Source organism: Mchenga conophoros, linkage group LG2 (assembly GCF_057382185.1).
Source record: "Mchenga conophoros isolate Kocher_MC1m ecotype Shallow Benthic linkage group LG2, M_conophoros_male_GT1.1, whole genome shotgun sequence".
Lineage (NCBI taxonomy): Eukaryota > Metazoa > Chordata > Actinopteri > Cichliformes > Cichlidae > Mchenga > Mchenga conophoros.
The window spans coordinates 39,076,000-39,096,031 of record NC_140527.1 but is presented as its reverse complement, the minus strand read 5'-3'; the positions used below and the strand labels follow the sequence as shown (position 1 = coordinate 39,096,031).

At 40.4% G+C, this 20,032-nt stretch overlaps 1 protein-coding gene and 1 non-coding gene across 2 annotated transcripts; both read left to right on the top strand.

Annotated features, from left to right (window-relative positions):
• Nucleotides 1–2,020: 2,020 nt before the first annotated feature.
• Nucleotides 2,021–2,102, top strand: trnal-aag (transfer RNA leucine (anticodon AAG)). Its single transcript has one exon. It is a non-coding gene; the product is annotated as a tRNA-Leu (tRNA).
• Nucleotides 2,103–2,714: 612 nt separating this feature from the next.
• On the top strand, nucleotides 2,715–18,601 carry bod1l1 (biorientation of chromosomes in cell division 1-like 1). Its single transcript, XM_085245302.1, has 30 exons — nucleotides 2,715–2,947; nucleotides 3,546–3,670; nucleotides 3,747–3,937; nucleotides 4,050–4,544; nucleotides 5,385–5,534; nucleotides 5,647–5,813; nucleotides 5,979–6,075; nucleotides 7,408–7,534; nucleotides 7,632–7,692; nucleotides 7,787–10,172; nucleotides 10,247–10,317; nucleotides 10,438–10,543; nucleotides 11,548–11,658; nucleotides 11,738–11,781; nucleotides 11,896–11,947; nucleotides 12,040–12,104; nucleotides 12,191–12,260; nucleotides 12,448–12,506; nucleotides 12,614–12,689; nucleotides 12,931–12,962; nucleotides 13,084–13,234; nucleotides 13,863–13,951; nucleotides 14,111–14,222; nucleotides 14,562–14,620; nucleotides 14,706–14,784; nucleotides 14,899–14,978; nucleotides 15,105–15,201; nucleotides 15,381–15,528; nucleotides 15,839–15,910; nucleotides 17,586–18,601. Exons 1-30 carry the CDS (start codon nucleotides 2,831–2,833, stop codon nucleotides 17,713–17,715), a joined length of 5,619 nt encoding a protein of 1,872 aa, XP_085101428.1. The 5' UTR covers nucleotides 2,715–2,830; the 3' UTR covers nucleotides 17,716–18,601.
• The last annotated feature ends 1,431 nt before the right edge of the window (nucleotides 18,602–20,032 follow it).

Below are 20,032 nucleotides of genomic sequence, written 5' to 3'. Positions count from 1 at the left end.
AGTAAGGGTAAGTAATTTGGGTTTTTTTGTTGTTTTTTTTTTTTTTGTGTAAACCGCAAGAGCAAAAGTGTATATATACACCCTCTAATATTTGGTTGAAGGTGCACCCTGAAAGGGGCTATTGGTAGTTATCATCAAGCTTCTGGCATAATTCTGGCTGGATATTTGAACAGTCTTGGCAGGATTATGAGTAGAGTTCATTTAACCCTGGAGAACCCATGGGGTCAGAGCTGACCCCATGGGTTCTCCAGGGTTAAATGTGTTGGTGTCCTGGTACAGACCTGTGTGGGTTGTTTTTTTTTTTTTTTTTTTTGTTTGTTTTTTAAAAAAGCGTAATCCACAAATTTTCAACAGGGTTGAGGTGGGGAAGGCTATTCCAGGAGCTTCAAGTTGACTTGTTTTATATGTTCAAAACCAGCTTTGATATGTGTTTGGGTTCACTGTTCTGTTGGAACACTTAATCGTGTCCAAGATTCAGCTTCACTGGAAAGTTTACAGTTCATGGCAGGGTAGCTGATCCTTGATGCAACACACTCCGAAAATGTTGGGACAGGGGGAACTTTACCACTGGGTCGCATCACATTTTCTTTTAATTACACACCAATCTTCTGGAACTGAAGAAATTGTTGCAATTTTACACACAGAATCTTTGCAATTCCTGCTGTAAGTAAGTAACAGCCTGTGGTCGGCTATCTGATTTTCTTTAATGATGCACCAGACAATTTCAGTGGGAGACGGCTCTGGACTGCAGACAGGCCAGTCAAGCACACAGACTGTTTATGAAGTCAGACTGATATTCTCCTGGAATACACATGGAGTTCCTGGGAAGAGATTGTCTTAATGGAAGCATATGTCCCTCTAGAAGTCCTATGAAGTCTGCATCAATTACGCCTTCAACCCCCCCCCCCCCATGCCATGGGCAGTGTTGCACAAACCATACCATCCAACCTTTCTTTTTCATCTTTGGAATGTAGAATTCGACGCTAATCCTCTCCCCAGCGTGGAGTTATTTGACCACAAAACACATTTCTATTGTCACTCGTTCCATCTCAGATGAGCTTGATATAGCAGCAGATTGTGTTCAGTGACACTGATTTTCTGAAGTACTTCTGAGCCCACTTGGCTATGTCAGTCAGAGTAGCATGATGATTTTGAATGCAATACCTTCAAACCTTTTGAAAATCACACACATTCAGCAGGAGTTTCTTCCCTTGGCCTTTACGCCCAATGATTTCTCAGGTCTCCCACACAATGTTACCTTGCACTAAGAAACATTGTTTTTATGGTGAAAGATTGATTTATTTTCTCACAATATCACAGTGGTGAAACACAACCCATCTTTTCTTATAAAGGCTGAACTTCTGGTGCATACCCATTTAATACCCAATCTTGATACCCACACCTGTTCTAGATTAACTTGCTAATTGAGAATGTTACAGATTGTTACTTGTTACTACATTTAAAGCAGGGGTCGCCAATCCAAGTCCACGAGGGCCGATGTCCCTGCAGGTTTTAAATGTGTCCTTGATCCATCACAGCTGATTTAAATGGATAAATTACCTTAACATCTCTTGAAGTTCTCCAGAGGCCTGGTAATAAACTAATTATGTGATTCAGGTGTGTTGACCCAGGGTGAGATCTAAAACCAGCAGGGACACCGGACCTCATGGACTGGTATTGGGGACCCCTGGTTTAAAGGGTTATTTTGCCTCTGCCCCAGCTCCTTTTGAATGTTTTGCAGGCATCAACTTATGTTTAAAAAATGAAATGAGTTGGAGAAAACACTTAACATATCTGATTTGTCCTTTTCCCTGTAAAATGTTCAAGTGCATTACCAAATTGCAGAAAATGAGGTAGCTATCAGTACCAATATAATATACAAAAATGGTTAAAATCCTAAAAGGAGTATTCCAGCCTGTCCTAAGAAGAATGAAACGGCAGAAGAAAAAATGGTTAAAAAATAGTTAATTTCAGTAGTATTGTCGTAGGTATATGCTAATTTCAAAACCTAAATTCACACGGTAGCGTGGCCGAGCGGTCTAAGGCGCTGGATTAAGGCTCCAGTCTCTTCGGGGGCGTGGGTTCGAATCCCACCGCTGCCATTACTTTTGCTCTCACACAATTCTCTCACTTCGAAAGAACAGTCCGCAATAACAGCTGGACTTTAATTTTTTTTCTCTCGTGTGTCAAATTTTGTAAAATGAGCGCTCTAACTTAAACTGCAAATGTTAATTAAAAGTAACACAAAATAATCTCACTGATAGTTAACCGTTACCGCAGAAATTATTATGTTTGGAAACCATCAGTTTCGTTGCTATATTTGTCACTCGGAATCACAAATTACACATATAACCTGCAAAACGTCTGGGTTTGAATACACCTTGCAGTTTCAAACCGCTAGACAGTGCCACACAAAGTGTTCAGTGCCTAGTTATATCGGCAGAGATGCACAAAACATGTCAGATAACCAAGAGTTAGCTCAATACATTTCAGTAGCTGTATGCCCCGCTAAATATTACAAGGTTCATGAAAAACTGAGAACTCGAGATTTTAAACCTGGCTAAAATAATAACTAATTCGCCTAATGTCTATTTTTTTTTAACCGTGGCGCTTTTATTTTGATATAGAAGAATGCTTTCATAACTCTTCCGGTTCAACTGAAGCGGCTAAGGTTTTCTTTTGACAGGACAGGCGGTGTTTCCGGGTCACCCTTGCTTCGAACTTCACAAACCATAAACAGAAGGCTGGTGCTCTGTGATCGGAATTTACCTGATGTATTGACAGCCTTATCGCTTTTAGTCACCAAATTCTAAGCCAACTAAATTGAGACATGGCTGGTTTACCACCGGGAGATCCGCAGCTGGTCTCAATGATCGTAAATCATTTAAAAACCCAGGGACTCTTTGACCAGTTCCGGAGGGACTGTTTGGCAGACGTTGACACAAAGGTAAGCACTAAAAGCATGCTCATAACACATTATTTGACGGTGTTTTACTTAATGAGTGTAAAATTCAGTTTAGGGGACTATCTGTTGTGCGTTATCTGTATTTTTGTTGAAGCTGTTTTGACACTGGGGTCTCAGCTTGGCTACAGAAGCTACCTTTTAATTGAGGCTACTAAATGTGTGTACTACTGTATGTCCACTTTCGCTACATCCATTAAACTTCTCTGTGGTTTCTCCTTTCCCCCCCTGCCTGGCAGTTAAAAATTCAACATCCTTTGTCCAGTGTATCCACTATCCCTCTGTGCATGTCCAAACCATCTCTGTAACTTTCTCTCCAATACACTCAACCTGAAATATCTCTCTAATATACTCATTTCTGCTTGTCCGTCCTTGTCACTCCCATCTACGGTTCTGCCACCTCCAGCTCAGGACTCCTGCTTTTTTTGTTCATCTCCAAGCCATTCCTAAAAACCTATCAATTTCAACTGTTTTTAGTCAGGTCTGAAGTCTCATTTCAGCATGTAATGTCCATTTGCAGTGATGTTCTCCTTTGTGTGCCTGGGAGTGATATTTGTAATGGAAACATTCAAATCTTTTACAGCCAGCCTACTTGAATCTGAAACAACGAGTGGACAACTTTGTCTCCAATCACCTCTCCAATCACACATGGAGCCCTCATTTGAACAAAAACCAACTGAGAAACAACATCAGACAGCTTGTCCTGCAGTAAGTGAGACATAGTATTCCTTCTCGTTCTGGCTTGTCGACATTAACTAAACTTACCGCAATCTGTGTCTCTTAGATCTGGGATGCTGGAGCAGGGAGTGGACAGGATTGTGGCCCAGGTGGTGGATCCTAAAATCAACCATATCTTTAGGCCGCAGGTGGAGAGGGTTGTCCGTGAATTTCTGTCCCCTGGCAGCTGCTCTGAGGAGCCACCAGCCCCTCTGCTTTCAACAGAGGTCAAACCAGACAGCAGCATTCCTGAGCAGGGTACACAACATTTTATGATTTTTATCAGCTTGCAAATGTCACGTGTGGATTTATATCTTTGATTACTCTCAAATATTTTAATATTTGAACAAGTGTCATTTCATGTTTACAGCCTCAACATCGACTCCAACTACCACTGCCAGCGATGCCATGTCCATCCTGGACACTATAACTTCTCTAAACCAAGAAGCTAGCGTCAGAGCCAGCTCGGCACCCGAAAAAGCACGTAAAAGTCAATCGGCAGATGACTTCATGCAGGTGATGGTGGAGGATAGCGAGCAGGACATGAGTATTGTTGAGGAAGGTGACAGTCACCAAGTGGTAAAGCCACTGGAAGAAGAAGAGGAAGCAAAACTGTCAGCTGAGGTTCAGGCATTAGAGGTAAAGACAGAGGAAACACAGGAAGAGGTGGAACTGGGAAAAGAGCCGTTAAAGGAGGATGTGAAAATGGAAGATGAGGAGTCTGTGGCTCAGGAGCAGACAGAGGATGAGAAGGATAAAACAGCAAGCAAAGTCAGTGGAAAACCCTCAGAAGAAAAACAGGATGATGATCTATTGAAATCTACAAGCAAGGCTAAACAGAAGGCCAGAGAGAGGATAAAAGAAGGTGAGCTGCAGCATCCTTTGTTTGTTTTTATATTTCAATTCAATTCTTTATTTATTTGTCACATGTAGTTATAACTAGTACAACACACAACGTGTCACGTTTATATTTATTTAGCATTAGAATAGAATAGAATTGAATAGAACAGAATAGAATTCAACTTTATTGTCATTGCACACGTCACAAGTACAAGGCAACAAAATGCAGTTTGCATCCATCCAGAAAGTGCTTTAGCAATAATATGATGTGTTATGAATATACTATAACTATAAATGGTAAATGGCCTGTATTTGTATAGCGCTTTTACTAGTCCCTAAGGACCCCAAAGCGCTTTACACATCCAGTCATCCACCCATACATTCACACATTGGTGATGGCAGCTAGATTGTAGCCACAGCCACCCTGGGGCGCACTGACAGAGGACTATAAGTATGTACAGGCTATAACTGAAGTGAATGTACAAGCTATGAACAGGTTATATGTATGGTTATAAATATGAAAATCTATAGCAGATTATAGATATACAGTTGTGAGTATTAATAAACAGTTTTAAGACCATAATTATTGTATTGTATGATTGTCTATACAGCATTTACATTCCCTACTTCACATTACTTTGTACATTTGTCACAGGGAAGGGATTTATATGCATTTTCTTATGGTGGACATGGCTTTAATGCAAATTTACTTTACACAACAAAAATGTGATGATGCCATGATTCTGTGCTTATTTGGACAAGTGAAGAATTTAAAAGATATTCAGGTTTTCACTTCGTTACCTTATCTTATCTTACACTTACACTTAAAAGAAGTTTAAAATCTCTAAGTACCTTTTTCCTGCAGAGTATTCTTTGGAGGACTCTGACCTGGAAGGCCTGAGTGACATCACAGTGAGCTCTGTCCACACCAGCGACCTGTCCTCATTCGAGGGGGAAAGTGAAGATGAGCAGCAGCTGTCTGATTCTTCTGAAGAGGGCGAGCTTCCACCTGATGGTCTCTGCCAGCAGCAGGCTTTCTATTTTTGAATAACATCACCATTAGTTGGAGCACTTTGAAAATATTTTAAAATATTTTTTCTGTATGTACTTGCTTCTTTTTCTCCCAGATGAAGGTGAGAGGGAAGAAAAAAAACACAGCACTGGAGACACAGGAGATGAAGACAAAGAGCGTAAACCTCGCCGCAAGGCCTATGTTCACAAGCCCTTCCTCTACTCCCGTTACTATAGCGACTCAGATGATGAGATCACTGTGGAGGAACGCCGTCGTTCTGCGGTGAGCTATTTAAATGTTAACATGTTACGTGCAGAGATTTAAAACTTTTTCTAGTTAAATGAAAAGCTTAGATCAATGGACGGTTATAGACTGAACACATTATGTCTTATGGTGTCATCTGCTGTCTTTTAAGTACATTTATTTAACAAACTGGGGTCCTTCCAGGCGAAGGACAAAGAAGAACGGCTGCTCAAGAGACAACAGAACAGAGAGCGAATGGAAGAGAAGCGCAAACAGAAAGCAGCACAGGCTGAAGAGCAAGGTTTGTATGTCATACACACTTGTGGCCTTCAGTGTTTCTTCATTTTCCTCATCTTGTGTATTCCACTGTTTTAGTTTAGTTATATACTCCCTGCCCCATGCTTTCACGGGACTGCAAAGAGTCCACCCACATATAAAATAGCAGAGGACTTACCAAATTGCTGGCCTGGAGGATTCAATGCCAGTGCCAGAATTTCACCCTGCGGTCAAAGTTCAGAGGAAATGCAAAAACTAGACTCTTCGGGCCTCAATTAGCATGTTAAACATTAAAATTAATGACAGTGCATTTAGAAAAAGGCTGCACAAGTTTGGCTCTTGTGGAGGAACGGTTTTCAAGAGAAAGCCTCTTGCCCCTAAACCACAAGACTGAGGTGGAGGTGTTCAGCCCTAATGCATTGTGCCATTCCTGCAAAAACTAAATGCATCATATTAGCTGTCAAACAAGGCGATGGAGAGGTGACGATTTGGGCTGCCTTGCAGTCATTGAGTTCAGCATGAACTCCTCTGTATACCAAAGTGTTCAAGATTTAAAATGTTAGGCCATCTGTCCGACAGCTGAAACTTAGCTGACACTATTTCATGCAACAGGACAATGATCCTAATCACCGCAGCAAATCTAAAAAAGAATGACTGGAAAAGAATCAAGGTTGCAATGTCAAAGTGCAAACTTGAGCCTCACTGGAAGACTGTGGCGGGATCTGAATGAATGCCTGCAAACCGCAATGAACTGAAGCAATGCTGCAGAGAACAGTGAGACAGCATTCCTCTAGAATAATACAGTAGGGTTTCTACCGTACAGTATAAAGTGCTATATAAAGAAAATTGATAAATGTGAGACTGATAAAGTCTTCCAAAAATTAGAATATCAACTTATTGCTGCTAAAGGTGGTTCTACAAGCTACTGAATGACAGGGTCTACTTAACTATTTATAGGACAGCATGGAGTCCTGAGAAAACCATTTTGTGTGTACATAACACTTGGGACGTGCTACATTTTTACAGCACAACCCCCCCCCCCCCCCCCTAAAAGATTAGTTTAATAAAGAGTTGTTTGTGCCTACAAATTTTGTGTTTTCCTTTGATCTATTTGGGATGATCACATGTTTTTTTTTTTTCGTTTTTTTTCGGTTTTTTTTTTTCTTTCAGTCGAGTTGTCTGGATGTTGTCCAAAAATAGAAAATTTATACTCATATTTAGTTCAAACTTCACATCACAAACTCCGTAAATTGTATTCCCTTGGCCAGGTTGCATATTTGTCCTTTATTTTCTCCTGGAAATAACTTTGTGTACTTGTAACATCTGCATGACGTAAAAGGCTCAATGTCTTCCACAGATAACAAAAAACAAAAGAGCAGCGACTCCGCTGCCCTCGAAGGCCCCGGAGCCAAAGAAGCCCGCAAAGAGAGGAAAGTTCTGGAGAAAAAAATGGCTCTCAACAGGAAGAGAAAACTAGACTCAAGGTGTGTAAAGGCTTGGACACAATTTGTACAGTAGATGCTTTTTTTTTTTTTCTTAATATACACCGTAAAAATGAACATATTAATTTTACTTTTTAAGGAAAGAGGGAGATGTTTCAGGCAAAAAGAAAGGAGACACGAGAGACGCTGTAAAGAAAACGGTATGTAAAAGCTAACGTTGATGAAACAGATTTCAGGCATCAGGTTTTCATCATGAGTTGTAACTCTGTGTTTTTCATTTATTTTTGAAAATAGGAAGTGAAATCTACCACCTCAAAGACACCACAACATAAGCTGATGAAAAATCTGTCCGAACCTTCATATTCTGATGAGCGATACAGAGGGACAAGCGGCAGCATCTCAGAAGATTCCAGCGATGCAAAGAAGATAGCTGACAAAGGAAGGACACACTCCTTCATCTTGGAGCTGGAGCTAGGCTCCCAAGAGGCTCTCAGACAACGATCGGTTGGAAAATTTGACCGTCTGTCTCACAAAGAGCTTCACTCCAAAGAACGCAAAGAGAAAGAACGCAGCTTGTCCGATGAACGTGCCAAGCTCAAACAGAAGCAGGAGAAAAAATCTGAACATCAGGTGGATGAATCTCAGCAGAAGGAAGGCAGTGCTGTTAAAGTATCCTCTGAAGAGAAAGCTGAGAAGAAGCCCAAGATCAAAAGTGAGAAGAAGATCACAGGAAGTACAAAAGAAGGCAAGGTGTCTGAAAATGTTTCTGAAGACGGAGGTTCTAAAGATCCAAAGAAGGTGAAGACTTCATCTGTGGAGGCTATCAAAACGGAGAAGGACAAGAATAAGGACAAAGATAAGATCAAAGAAAAGGAAAAGGCCAAAGGGGAGAGAACCTCGGTTAAAAGTGATTTCAAGCAGCTGCTTCGCCCTGATTCTGCAGGTTCCTCTGAGGATCGATCCGACATGGAGCCTGAGTCAAACAGCAGCAAGAAGAAAGATAAACACTCCAAGGACGTCATGAAAAAGCCAAAGAGCCACAGTGAGGACAGGCCTGGAGATAAACTCAAATCTAAAACTGACAGTAAAGACAGCGAGAAGGAAAAAACAAAAGCAGATCAAGATGGACAGAAATTACACAGGTCAAGCTCGGAAAGTGACAAAGATCCAAAAAGGGTCAAATCATCGGAAAAAGGAAGAATTTTAGAAAAATCAAAATCAAAATCCAAAGAGGAGGCGAAGACTCCAGTGCTGCCAAAGACGGAGAAGAGAGTTCACAGTCCGGATGTCAAAAGTGCAGGAATTTCATGCGTCAGCAAACCTGAAGCAACAAAAGAGAAGAAGAAAGAGGGAAATGCAAAAGACCAGAGCAAAGTCTCTGAAGAATCTTCACAGGAGAGATCTGACAGTAAAAGTGCAAAGAAAAAGCTGGAGAAGAAGGATAAAGTTTCAGAAAAGAAAGATGAGAGTCAAGAAGAGAAAGCACCAAGAGAGGAGAAACTGGAAAAGTTGGATAAATCCCCTTCGGTTTCCTCTCTGAGTCTTGAGACGGATGATCTGCCAAAGAAACGACCTCTTCTCCAAGACACAAGCACAGACTCCGATCCCGTCACCACCACCGTCACCACGTTGTTCTCAGACGATACCTGTGACGCCTTGAGCGACATCACCCCCGAGCCGCCCGAGGGAGAGACGGAGTCACGCCTGTGCGAGATGCCAGCTGTGCCTGCAGAGGCCGACGCCCTGCTGACTCTTATGGACGTCTGCACGTCAGCAGAGGCGAGACTTCCACCTGAGAACACCCGAGAGGATGTGACATCCGAGATGGAGCTTCAGGATGCTGATATGAAGATGAAAGAGGCAGCTCTGACTCTGCTCTCCATGGATCCCGACAGCACAGTGTCCACCAGCTTACTGTGCCAAGAAGCAAGAGAAGAGTCGGCGGTCAATCCGCCCGCCCCACAACCAATGGAGACAACTACAGCTGAAGAGGAGCAGCTTCCTCCTATGGAAGTGCACACGGCTGCTGAAACTGAGTCCCCGGCTGCTGAAACTGAGTCCCCGGCTGCTGAAACTGAGTCCCCGGCTGCTGAAACGGAGTCCCCGGCTGCTGAAACTGAGTCCCCGGCTGCTGAAACTGAGTCCCCGGCTGCTGAAACTGAGTCCCCGGCTGCTGAAACTGAGTCCCCGGCTGCTGAAACTGAGTCCCCGGCTGCTGAAACTGAGTCCCCGGCTGCTGAAACTGAGTCCCCGGCTGCTGAAACTGAGTCCCCGGCTGCTGAAACTGAGTCCCCGGCTGCTGAAACTGAGTCCCCGGCTGCTGAAACTGAGTCCCCGGCTGCTGAAACTGAGTCCCCGGCTGCTGAAACTGAGTCCCCGGCTGCTGAAACTGAGTCCCCGGCTGCTGAAACTGAGTCCCCGGCTGCTGAAACTGAGTCCCCGGCTGCTGAAACTGAGTCCCCGGCTGCTGAAACTGAGTCCCCGGCTGCTGAAACTGAGTCCCCGGCTGCTGAAACTGAGTCCCCGGCTGCTGAAACTGAGTCCCCGGCTGCTGAAACTGAGTCCCCGGCTGCTGAAACTGAGTCCCCGGCTGCTGAAACTGAGTCCCCGGCTGCTGAGCCATCACCAGTTGCATCTCAAGAACCCGATGAGCTTGCTGATGTAAAATCAGACATTGCAGGTTTGTGCCATTGTGTATTATTGGCTGTAAAACAAGTAAGAATAAACCAGAGCTAAACATGTGTCTCTTTACAGATGAGTCAGAAAGCACAGAGGTAAACATGGTCATTTCAGATGTTGAAACCTCTAAGACTTTGGCTCTAAAGGTAAATGTCACAGCTCCAACAAATCAAAAATATGTAGTTTAACTATACTTATACTTAATCTGAATATTTTGTCAGTGGTATTTTCTGAGTTTCTATTGTCTGATGTTTTCTCTATCATAGGAGGATGAAGCTACTGCAGATGAAATTCCTTCAAAAGAAGCTGAAAATACTGAAATATTTCCTGAAATGCAGTCGGATGAGAAACCAGCAGTACCACCTGAAGAGGGTATACTTTCTGATCTGTCATGTTCATTAAATCCAGATCTGCATAGCTGAGTTCCAGCTGTTGAATCGCTCACTCTGTAGTGCACAGTGTAGCGGGGAGCCATTTGTAGTGCACTGAGTACGTCAGAGGTGATGTATGTGTATGGTCAGAAAATAAATCCGTTAGAGATAGACTTAATGTATAGATGTCTCCCCGAAATCCAAACCAGAAGCATATTTAATAATTTAGCTGCTTGTTTAGCAATTCATTAAGTTTTAATGGTTTTGAATGACTTGAAAGATTAGTGATTAGTCTCCTGGCAGCTCAGCAGGTCAGAGACTGTTTGATGATTTCCGAATAGCATCAATAGTGTCCCCGAACATGATTTTTCACATTTCTTTTCTCATGTGTATTGATTGGCATTCATATACACAAAATCAATATTTTCCACGAAATCTGCATTTTGGGAGTTAGAGGAGTTGGTGGTTTGGAAAAAAAATTCAAAAAAGTTCCAGTGACACATGTTACAGATTTTTCCACATCATTTGTTTTTAATATTTTATTTTTAAAGGAGTTATTCATTGTAAATACATTAGTTGTTTAAATTAAGGCTTTAAAAATCATATGGCTATTGTTAGAAAAAGATCATGTTTGGGTTCAAATGTAATGGTTACTGCTGTTGGTACTAGTAGTGACAGTCCCATTCATCCTCGTGTAGGTGGATAGAGTTCAGCTGAAGTATTTGCAATTGCACGTGTTTGCATATGTGTTTATCCAAATGCACTGGCCAGGGTTCTGTTATTTGTTCATGTAAAATTAGTAACATTACATCCAAACGTTGTGCAAAATACCTCAGTAGCTACTGAGTCCATTATTTTGCAAATACCCACTGTCTCAGTGGGAGAGAGAGTGAACAGTTTGAACACAGACCTCACATCTTTTTCTTTTCTCGTGATAATACAGCGGTAACTTATTTCCTTTTACATCAGTGTCATAGCTTTATATTAACATAATACATTTTCCAGCTGCTGTTGCTGTGTGTGAAACCGAACAGCCCACAGGAAGCACAGAGGAAAACACGGTGGCTGGTGTTCCCAACACCACTGAAGAATTTACTGAAACTCCTGGTGAACAAGGTGAGCGCTGAAATAAGTTACTGCAGAGAAAAATACAATGGTGTGTTTGACTGACAAATAACTACATCTCATCATAAAGAACAACCAGAGCCAGATGATGTCGTCACAAAGGAAAACCTCGAGGTGAGTAGTGATCCACAATACCCTGAAACAAATTAGAACTGTTTATTTTCATACATTTGTTTGTATTTGTATGTTTTTTACAACTCAAACTCAGTCATCTTATTTCAACAACAGGCAGAGGAGGCGGCAGGTGACGAGGATGGGACCAAGACGGACATAATTAACAGTAAGTTTGTCTGCAGATGGTGAATATTTCAGATAAATTCATAAAAACACTTTCAAAGGCCGCCGTTTTAACCTCCTTGTTTTCACCACTAGGTGAAGCTGAGAGTAAGTCAGTGGAGGAAGGAAATGTCTCAGCAGAGAAAAGCGATCCACAGACTGTAAGTGTTTAGCTTTTACCCCTGCTCACTTACATGTTACTCATCCTTAACTGTTTAATCTGATCAGTTTCTCCTGTTTGGTTTAGATGGAAACCAGTGTCCCAGACAAGACTGAGGAGGCCAGAGAATCTGAGTCTAAGCTAGTCAAACAAATCAGTGAGTCAAGTGGCTCCTTTGGAAAATTACTCACACTTGTTGAGTTTACACTGCTGTATCTGGTTTGAAACATGTTGCCAGAGTAATGCTTTTAAGAGGATTACATTTTGTTTCTACATGCTCGGTACTTGTCAGCTGGTCCTTTTACAGTTAGTCTCAGCTGGTCCTGCTTGTTTGAAATTTCCAGGTAATGTCTCCAGCGCAGATAGCCAAGATGATGAGAAAGGCTCAGATCTCTCAGAAAAGGTAACTCTCAGAAGTTTTTTTTTTTTTTTTTTTTTTTAAATTCATTCAAATGGATGTGCAGAAATATAGAACAATAGTCTGCATGCAAACACTTTTCTGTTCTGTAGGAGGAGAAAACGGAGGGAAGAGGAAGGCGGAAACGAAAGCTGTCCAATCAGAAAGCTGCAGCAGAGAAAGAGTCTGGTATGGCAGCTGAGATTTATTTCTTCACCTAATTTCAAAATACAAAGAAATTAAAAGACAAAAGGGTGATTGGTAAAAAATGATTTTTATTAATTGGTTAGCTGAAGACAATGGCTTCATCACAACCCTTCCAATAAAGTCAGTAAACAACATGTTAACCAGTTATGACCACTGAAAAGTGTCCTTCACCAGGTAGAGTCTAGTTAACTAATGCATTGACTCTGTTTCTTTAACACATCAGGTGAGGAGGCGAATGAGCAGCTGCCTGCTGAGGTAAATAACGCTTCATTCACTTCACCTTTATCACAAATACTGTTAAGAATACAAAAACAATCTCTGCTTGTGTTTAAAAATACACGTTTGCTGTTATTTTTATCTCCGGGACGCTGAGCAGGACAAGCCAGTGGAGGTAAAAACCCCTCGCAGGGGACGATCGTCCAAACCCACAGAGGAGGAGACGAAAGACGAACCAACACAAGTGGAGAAGTTGGAGGAGACTCCGAGCCGCAGGCGGAGACGATCAGCACCCAAAGAAGCCGCAGCTGGTAAGCTGCTCACTTTAAATTAGTGTTCACTGTTAATGTGCGAAAAGGAAATGACCTGAAAATAAGAAGAACAGTTGTATTATGTAGAAATGGATTTGGCTTTGGACACACAAACTGAACACAGGCGAAAAAGCTGATGCACTTTATGGAGGGCTATATCTGCTTCTTTTTTTAATGAATATATTATTTGTGTTATTAGATAATTAATGCTTCTTTAGCTTCTTGGGTACTGGGATCTGTTATTCTTTTTCCTGCTGAGAAGAAGAAAACAGGCTTAAAAGCGAGCGGCAGGAGAAGTGAAATGACTTGATTCAGGCAAATGAACCGAGCGCCTGCTCCTAGTATAAGAGAAATAATGTTTATTCAGTACTGTGATTTGTGCCAATCTAACTTAGAAGAGTTCAGTGATAAAAAAATGTGCAGCCTAATAGGAAATGAGCGTAGTAGGTTCCCTTTAACAACATGTTGAATAAGTATAAGATTTGTTTTTTCTCTAGATTGTAGTTTTTTGCACTATAAAGTGGTTGCTGAGTATAAAATAATGTACAACACAAGCTGTTAGTTTTTTTTTTCTTTGAGTTTTGCTCTTTTTTTTTTTTATAAAATACATCTTTTTTTTGAACCTCAGATAAGCAGAAAGAAGACGAAAATAAAGTTGTTGAAAGTCCCGAACAAACCTCATCGGAGAAAGTTGCAGAGACGGAAGCAGTGGAAGAGGTGTGTTAAGAAAATCTCAGCATGTCCGTAATATTTAATAACACGTGTCGTTACAGCTTCTTTGCCTTTGTTTCTCATGTGACATTGTTGGTTTACTTTGATGTTTTATCCTTGTAAGAGTGAGTACATTAAGTGTTTCTTTTGTTGTTGTTTTCTTAGAGAACTGAAGAGAAAAATGAACCAATCAAAAGTGAGGTCAGTCTGCTGCCGTCTGTTCCAGAGGACGGCGAAGGAGCAGCAAGTGCCAAATGCAGCGATCCTGCTGACACCAGTGAGTCTGGTTTTTAAATGTTATATCGATAACAAGTGGGCCAAACCTCAACAGCTTCTCATATTAAGAATTTTCAAATTATGCAAGTGTGTCGATGAATATGAGCTTGTTTGGTTTTTTTGACAAGGGAAAAACAAACAGGAACTTTAAGTAATTTAAATGTAACTTGACTTTGTACTGTGAATGATTGATAGTAAATGTTTGGTGTGAACTTATCTGGTTTCTGAATTGGGCCATGAAGGAAAGGTTTGAAAACTAGCGGCTTAAAGAAAGTCTGGAAATAAGTGAGCTTTAAGATACTTAAAAAAAATTAAATGTTTTGATTAATCATCATTGCAGGTGAACAAACAGTGGAGACCAAAGAATCGGAGGAAATGGAGGTGTGTGAATGTGTGGAGGTGAGATTTCTTTATCTGTAACTGCTCTCCTTCCAGTACGCATTCAGCACCCTCCATCTGAATTTCTTCTTGTTTTGTCCTGCAGGAAGCTCGAGCTCCGGAGGAGGTGGTGCAGGACAACAGTGGACAGGAACAAAATGAGCGACAGCCTGATAAAGACAGTGGTGAGACAGCACTCAGGCTAGCTGTGTAATTACCACAGTGGTTCATGTGTTTTAAAAACATCTTCAGTTGTGAGTTTGCAGTCTTTGTATCTCAGGTTTATTTATTTTTTTCAGACTGTTCCCCTTCTGCGAGTCAGTCAGAGGCTCACGAGGATGTAAAAGAGCAGAGCTGCAGCGAGAAGAAGACACAAGACGTATGTTTAAAAATGATGTATCTGCATACTTTACTTTTTATAATGAGGCTGATGTTTGTGTAAGGACTTTTTACCTCAGTCACAGTTCCCAGTGTATGTTCACTGACCTTTTTAAACTCTTCCAAGGGCGGGGAAGAGCAACAGCAAGAGGACCAAGAGACGACTCCAAAGCGGACTGGTCGGAGGGGACGGCCATCAAAGGCAGCAGCTACAGAGGATTCAGGTAAAATGTGATTAAAATGGAGTCAACAGGCTGTAGCAGTCAATGTGAAGCTAACACGATGGTAGGATATAAGATTATTTGCTGTGGATGAGTGCTTCAGTGATTCTATAGCTCCATCTGACAGACCTTTTATATATTTAACCAATAACTCCTGCAACACTTTGTCATCTTTCCCTCAGATAAAAAGGTCAAAAAAGCAGAGGAGAAGGACAGTGAGCAGAATGAGGAGGAAGAGGAGGAAGATGAAGGTGAGAAAGAAGGAGAGGAAGAAAAAGAAACTGCAACTAGAGCCACAACACGGTTGGCTTCTCGCCGGGAAGCTGAAAGGTAATTTAAACGTTATCTGATGGTTCAAATTTCAGATTTCCAGTAACACCAAAACAGAGAAATTGCCAAAAACCTGCAGATGGGTTAAAACAACATATTTTTTTATTGAATGCTGAGCAATAAAATTCACCTGAACTGTGAAACTGCAAAGTTTCTCCAGTGTTAACGAATGAGTGTTTGATTGTTTTGGAGCTGAATATTTGCACCTCGAAGGCATCGTCGCTGTCAAATCATATTAAATAAAATCAAGGGCGATTTAGTACTAAAGCAACAACTGTTGTTTTGTATTTTTCTTTTTACTGTTCCCCAGAAACAAGCCAAGTAAACCATCCACCCGGGCAAGCAGACAGAACGGTAAAGAGGAGACCGCAGCTGGCACACGGTGAGCTTCAGCAGCACGAGCGAGCTCAGTCGCTGCTCTGTGAAAGAAAACATTTTGCCAAAAGATTTCCTGGAATTTCAAGATGTTTTTCACTTATTAGCTCCTAAAATAAAAATAAGTCTTCTGTAGAACCTGAGCTGTGTTTAAGAAAGGTAAATCAAACAGCGGCAATAGGACTTCAGTATGTAATTGATTAATATGATGATGATGATACTAATTTGGGTCATTTGGCCTCTTCATGTAAATAGTGTAACGGTTGCGCTGAAATCTTTTGTTTAAATTTGCAAATGAGCCATTATTTATGTAAACGTGTGCTTTTCCAGAATAGAAATCTGAAACTGCATAAAACCAGATGCAAATTCTTCTTTTTTTTTTTTTTTTTTTTTTTTTTTGTAAATTGTCGTTGATGGTTTTTAAGGCAGGGATTTTGAATCTCTTCTTAATCTAAACGTAGGATCAGCAGCCACAAAAAGTCTGATTTATTTTTATTTTTTCTTGTTTTGCGGAATAAAATGTTCCAAGATGACCTTTGTGTAAAAAATAAATAAATAAATAAATAAATAAAAATCCAGATTATAAATTGGAAAATTCGGTAAATGTGTTTGTATCGTAGTCGTCGCTTATTTAATGGAAAGTAGTATTTACTTGAAAGCGTTAGATATTTTGGCAACTAGTTAAAAATAGTCACCAAATTATAAGTATGACTCATTTTTAATGACATATGCTTAGATTTGTAGAAATGGCAAACGGACACAACAGAATCTGTATTTTGACCGTTAACTTCCAAGGAAACAACATAGCGAAAAATATCAAAAACTGACCAGAGATTCAAAGAAAAACACATTTTTGCTTGCAGTGCTTCACCTTGTGTGATTTCTATTTATTTATTTTTTAATTTATAATTCAAAGGTGTCCCAATACCACTAACATAAACAAACAAGAAGAAGGTCAAATAATCATTTAACTAAATTAGCTACATTAGGAGTAAGAAATGTGGGTTTTTGGTGGAAAAAGAAAATTATTTAAAATTTTTTTTAATCACTAAATTTTTAGATCAGCTAATTATTTTATCTCTAGATTATGAATTTAAAATAAAACTTAAACTTTGTACAACTAAAATCGCTCATTGGTGGAAAAAAACAGTTGAATATATATTTTTTATTTTTCTTTATTACAAAGTAGTACATTTAATACTTTATCAAAATTTAGTTTTAAGACAATAATTTAAAAACTGTTTCTCCGCATCTATGGTGTCTAAACCAGCCTGCGTTTAACTTTAGCTTGTACACTTTTTTGATTCCTTCAAAATAAAATTAATCTAGTAGGCCCCAAAATAAGGACTTCAAGTCTTGTTTCTATTTTAAACTTCTAGACTCTAGAGTTTATGGATACAGAACGAAGACCCCCCTCTCTCTCTCTACTTATTCTCCATACTTATTTTTTTTAAGGAAACAATACTTTCCTCTTTGTTAAATTCTAGCTGGCTTTTTTTTCTCCTTCTATTTTCAACTCTGTCTCCAGCACCGTTTTTCAAATCCAGAGATTATGTGAACAAGCTCCACTGTTTCTACACGTATTAGTTATTGCATTACTTTCCCCAAATAACCGTATATTTAACATGAACACGACTCTTGAACAAATGGATTGACACTTGCTCCTTGTTTCCCTCCCGCAGCGGGACGAGGGGCCAGGCGGCAGCAGCTGCAGCGAAAGGGGGCCGTAAGCGGGAGACCAGCCCTCCTGCTGTGCGAACGCGGGGAGGACAGAAATCAGAGGAGCCCCCTTCCAAAAGAGCCAAACGCTAGGATGCCTGACAGCGGCACAACGGTTTGCCCCAGCGGTGTTGTTTTTACACTCCATATTTGAAGAGCCTCTGCAGTCAGGCACGTAAAGCTGTTTCTGCTTCGCTGGCTGCAGATATCGAAGAGCTCTGGATAGTATTATACACTCTCCTCTGATGGTTGAGTGTAAACCTGAGGATCTGTGTAAGAATCCCCCAGAATACCTTCTGCAGCTCTGCACACATATGGTTTGGATCAGACTTCATATTTCACCATTTATTCAGTAATGCCCAGTGAGTATTTCAGCCCAATCAGAAGCCTAATGTGCAGCCAAGTTGTGCTTTGTGATAAAGAGGGTGAAGTCTGCAGATTGTGTCTCATATACACACTTGTACGTAGAAATCAGCAATTTGTGAATTTTATAAGTGCATTTTCATTCTGTGAATGAAACAAGATGTTTTACTCCTAGTTTTTTTTTTTATGTAATAGTCAGAAGTTAAAGAAAGGATTTTGGTTTGTTTTTTTTTGTTTTTTTTATTCCACATTTTAAATTGATTTAAGACCTCAAAGACGGGGCAAAACTTGAAGAGTCTTTCATTACATAGTTTACTCCTGGTTTTTACTCACTAAATGAAGACCATCTAGTTATTTTTATTGTTACACAGTTAGCCATCAGTATGTATTAATGTAAAGCCGGAATTTCAACAAGTTTCTTTTTTAAATATATATTAAAAAACCCACAAATAACATATTTGTTGTTCCCTTGCTACATTAAAAGCACCACAAATCAATGTTATATGATCTAATCTTTTTCTTCTCAAGCTTGCAACTGATCCACACCGGAGCTGATTAAAACCAAAAATGCTCACCTGATTGTTTCACTGAAGCTTAGTGAAGAAATATCCGCAAAAGGAAACTCAACCACGCCGCTGCAGTCTGTGTTTATGAAAAGATTACACACGGCAGAATATACAGATTTTTATTGATTCACCCATATTATGTCTCGGACGTTATCTCTGCTGTTTCCTAAATAGATGTGCTGTCTGTGATGTGTAAATAGCCGAAGACGAGAACCAATCGCCTCAGAGCGGAGAAGAGGAGAGGACATTCCTGCCTGCTAATGGGGGATAAAACTGACAAACTCGGAGTGAAATATTCCACCATCATTAACATGTTAGGGGGCTCTATTCGCCGCACCTGAACCTTTGTGATCCACAAAGCACAGACACAGAGAAGAAGGAGGTTACAGAAAGTCGGAGCTCTCAGGTTGAAGTTTTCCACCCATTCCTGTGGATGGCCAAAGGTGTACCTCTCTCAGGTATTTCCTGGTGCTGCAATCCAAGCATTAACATATTAGCCCAACGACTCTGCTTTAAAGGTTTGGATCAGCTTTCATTTAGCCACCAGGTCTGGCAGACAAACAGCGCTCCTTTCACTTTCCGATGCCGCTGGAGCAACTTGAGATGTCATTTTATTATAGTCGTTTGCATTGTAGTCCAAAGTAATTTTTGCATTTGCTTTGCAGTTGCTGACTATCAGCTAAATATTTGAGGCAGATTTATTAGCATCAGGTTTTATGGATGAGAGGGGAGGAATACTTTCAGCTGACCTCGATTTTATTTTTTTTATAGAAAATAATCGTCTAGATCTACTCACTGAGCTCCTGCTGCATAAATCTGAGCCGATGTTGACCTGCTTTTAGATGTTTTCAGTGTGCTGTACCTGCAGTACTTTTCCACATCCTGGGTGAACAGGGGTCTCAGTTCATAATCGCAAGTAATGTTTTCCAAAATGAATCCATAACTGCAGCAGATGGTTGGCGCCTGTTACGGGTCCACTGTGAGGTGGCAGCCAGTGTGATATCTGAAATAATTAAACATTTAAGATGTTGCTGTCATCAGGAAAGTGTGACATGTTTCCACTTTTCTTATATGCAATCCACTGACATGATGTGTTACCGTACATCAAAAGTAAGAACGGATATTCCCATTTTTCTAATAGTCGCTTTTGCAAAAGATTGTATAATTAGTCAGTTTTAGTTTCATCATTTATTGTCCAGGACCATGCACAAAATATTGATCACATAGAAGAAAAGCTCCCCTTTATATGTACCAGATTAAGCGACTTAGTTAGGACAGGTACACACAATATTAAACAAACCATAAAATAAAAATGAACCTGAAAACAAATAGTTCAATAATGTATATTTGTTCTCTTTTTTTCTTTACTATAGAGGGTAGTTAAATGAATTTATTTTAAAAAGTTTTTTTTTTTATCTTAAATTTATCACTGGATAAAAAAGACAAACGCACACAAACCAGTTTTTAACATCCAGCTGTTA

Coding starts and splice junctions, on each gene's coding strand:
- bod1l1 (XM_085245302.1), top strand. CDS start 2,831: ATGGCTGGTTTACCACCGGGAGATCCGCAGCTGGTCTCAATGATCGTA. Junction 3,671..3,746: donor ATCAGACAGCTTGTCCTGCA/GTAAGTGAGACA, acceptor TGTGTCTCTTAG/ATCTGGGATGCTGGAGCAGG. Junction 10,173..10,246: donor TGTAAAATCAGACATTGCAG/GTTTGTGCCATT, acceptor GTCTCTTTACAG/ATGAGTCAGAAAGCACAGAG.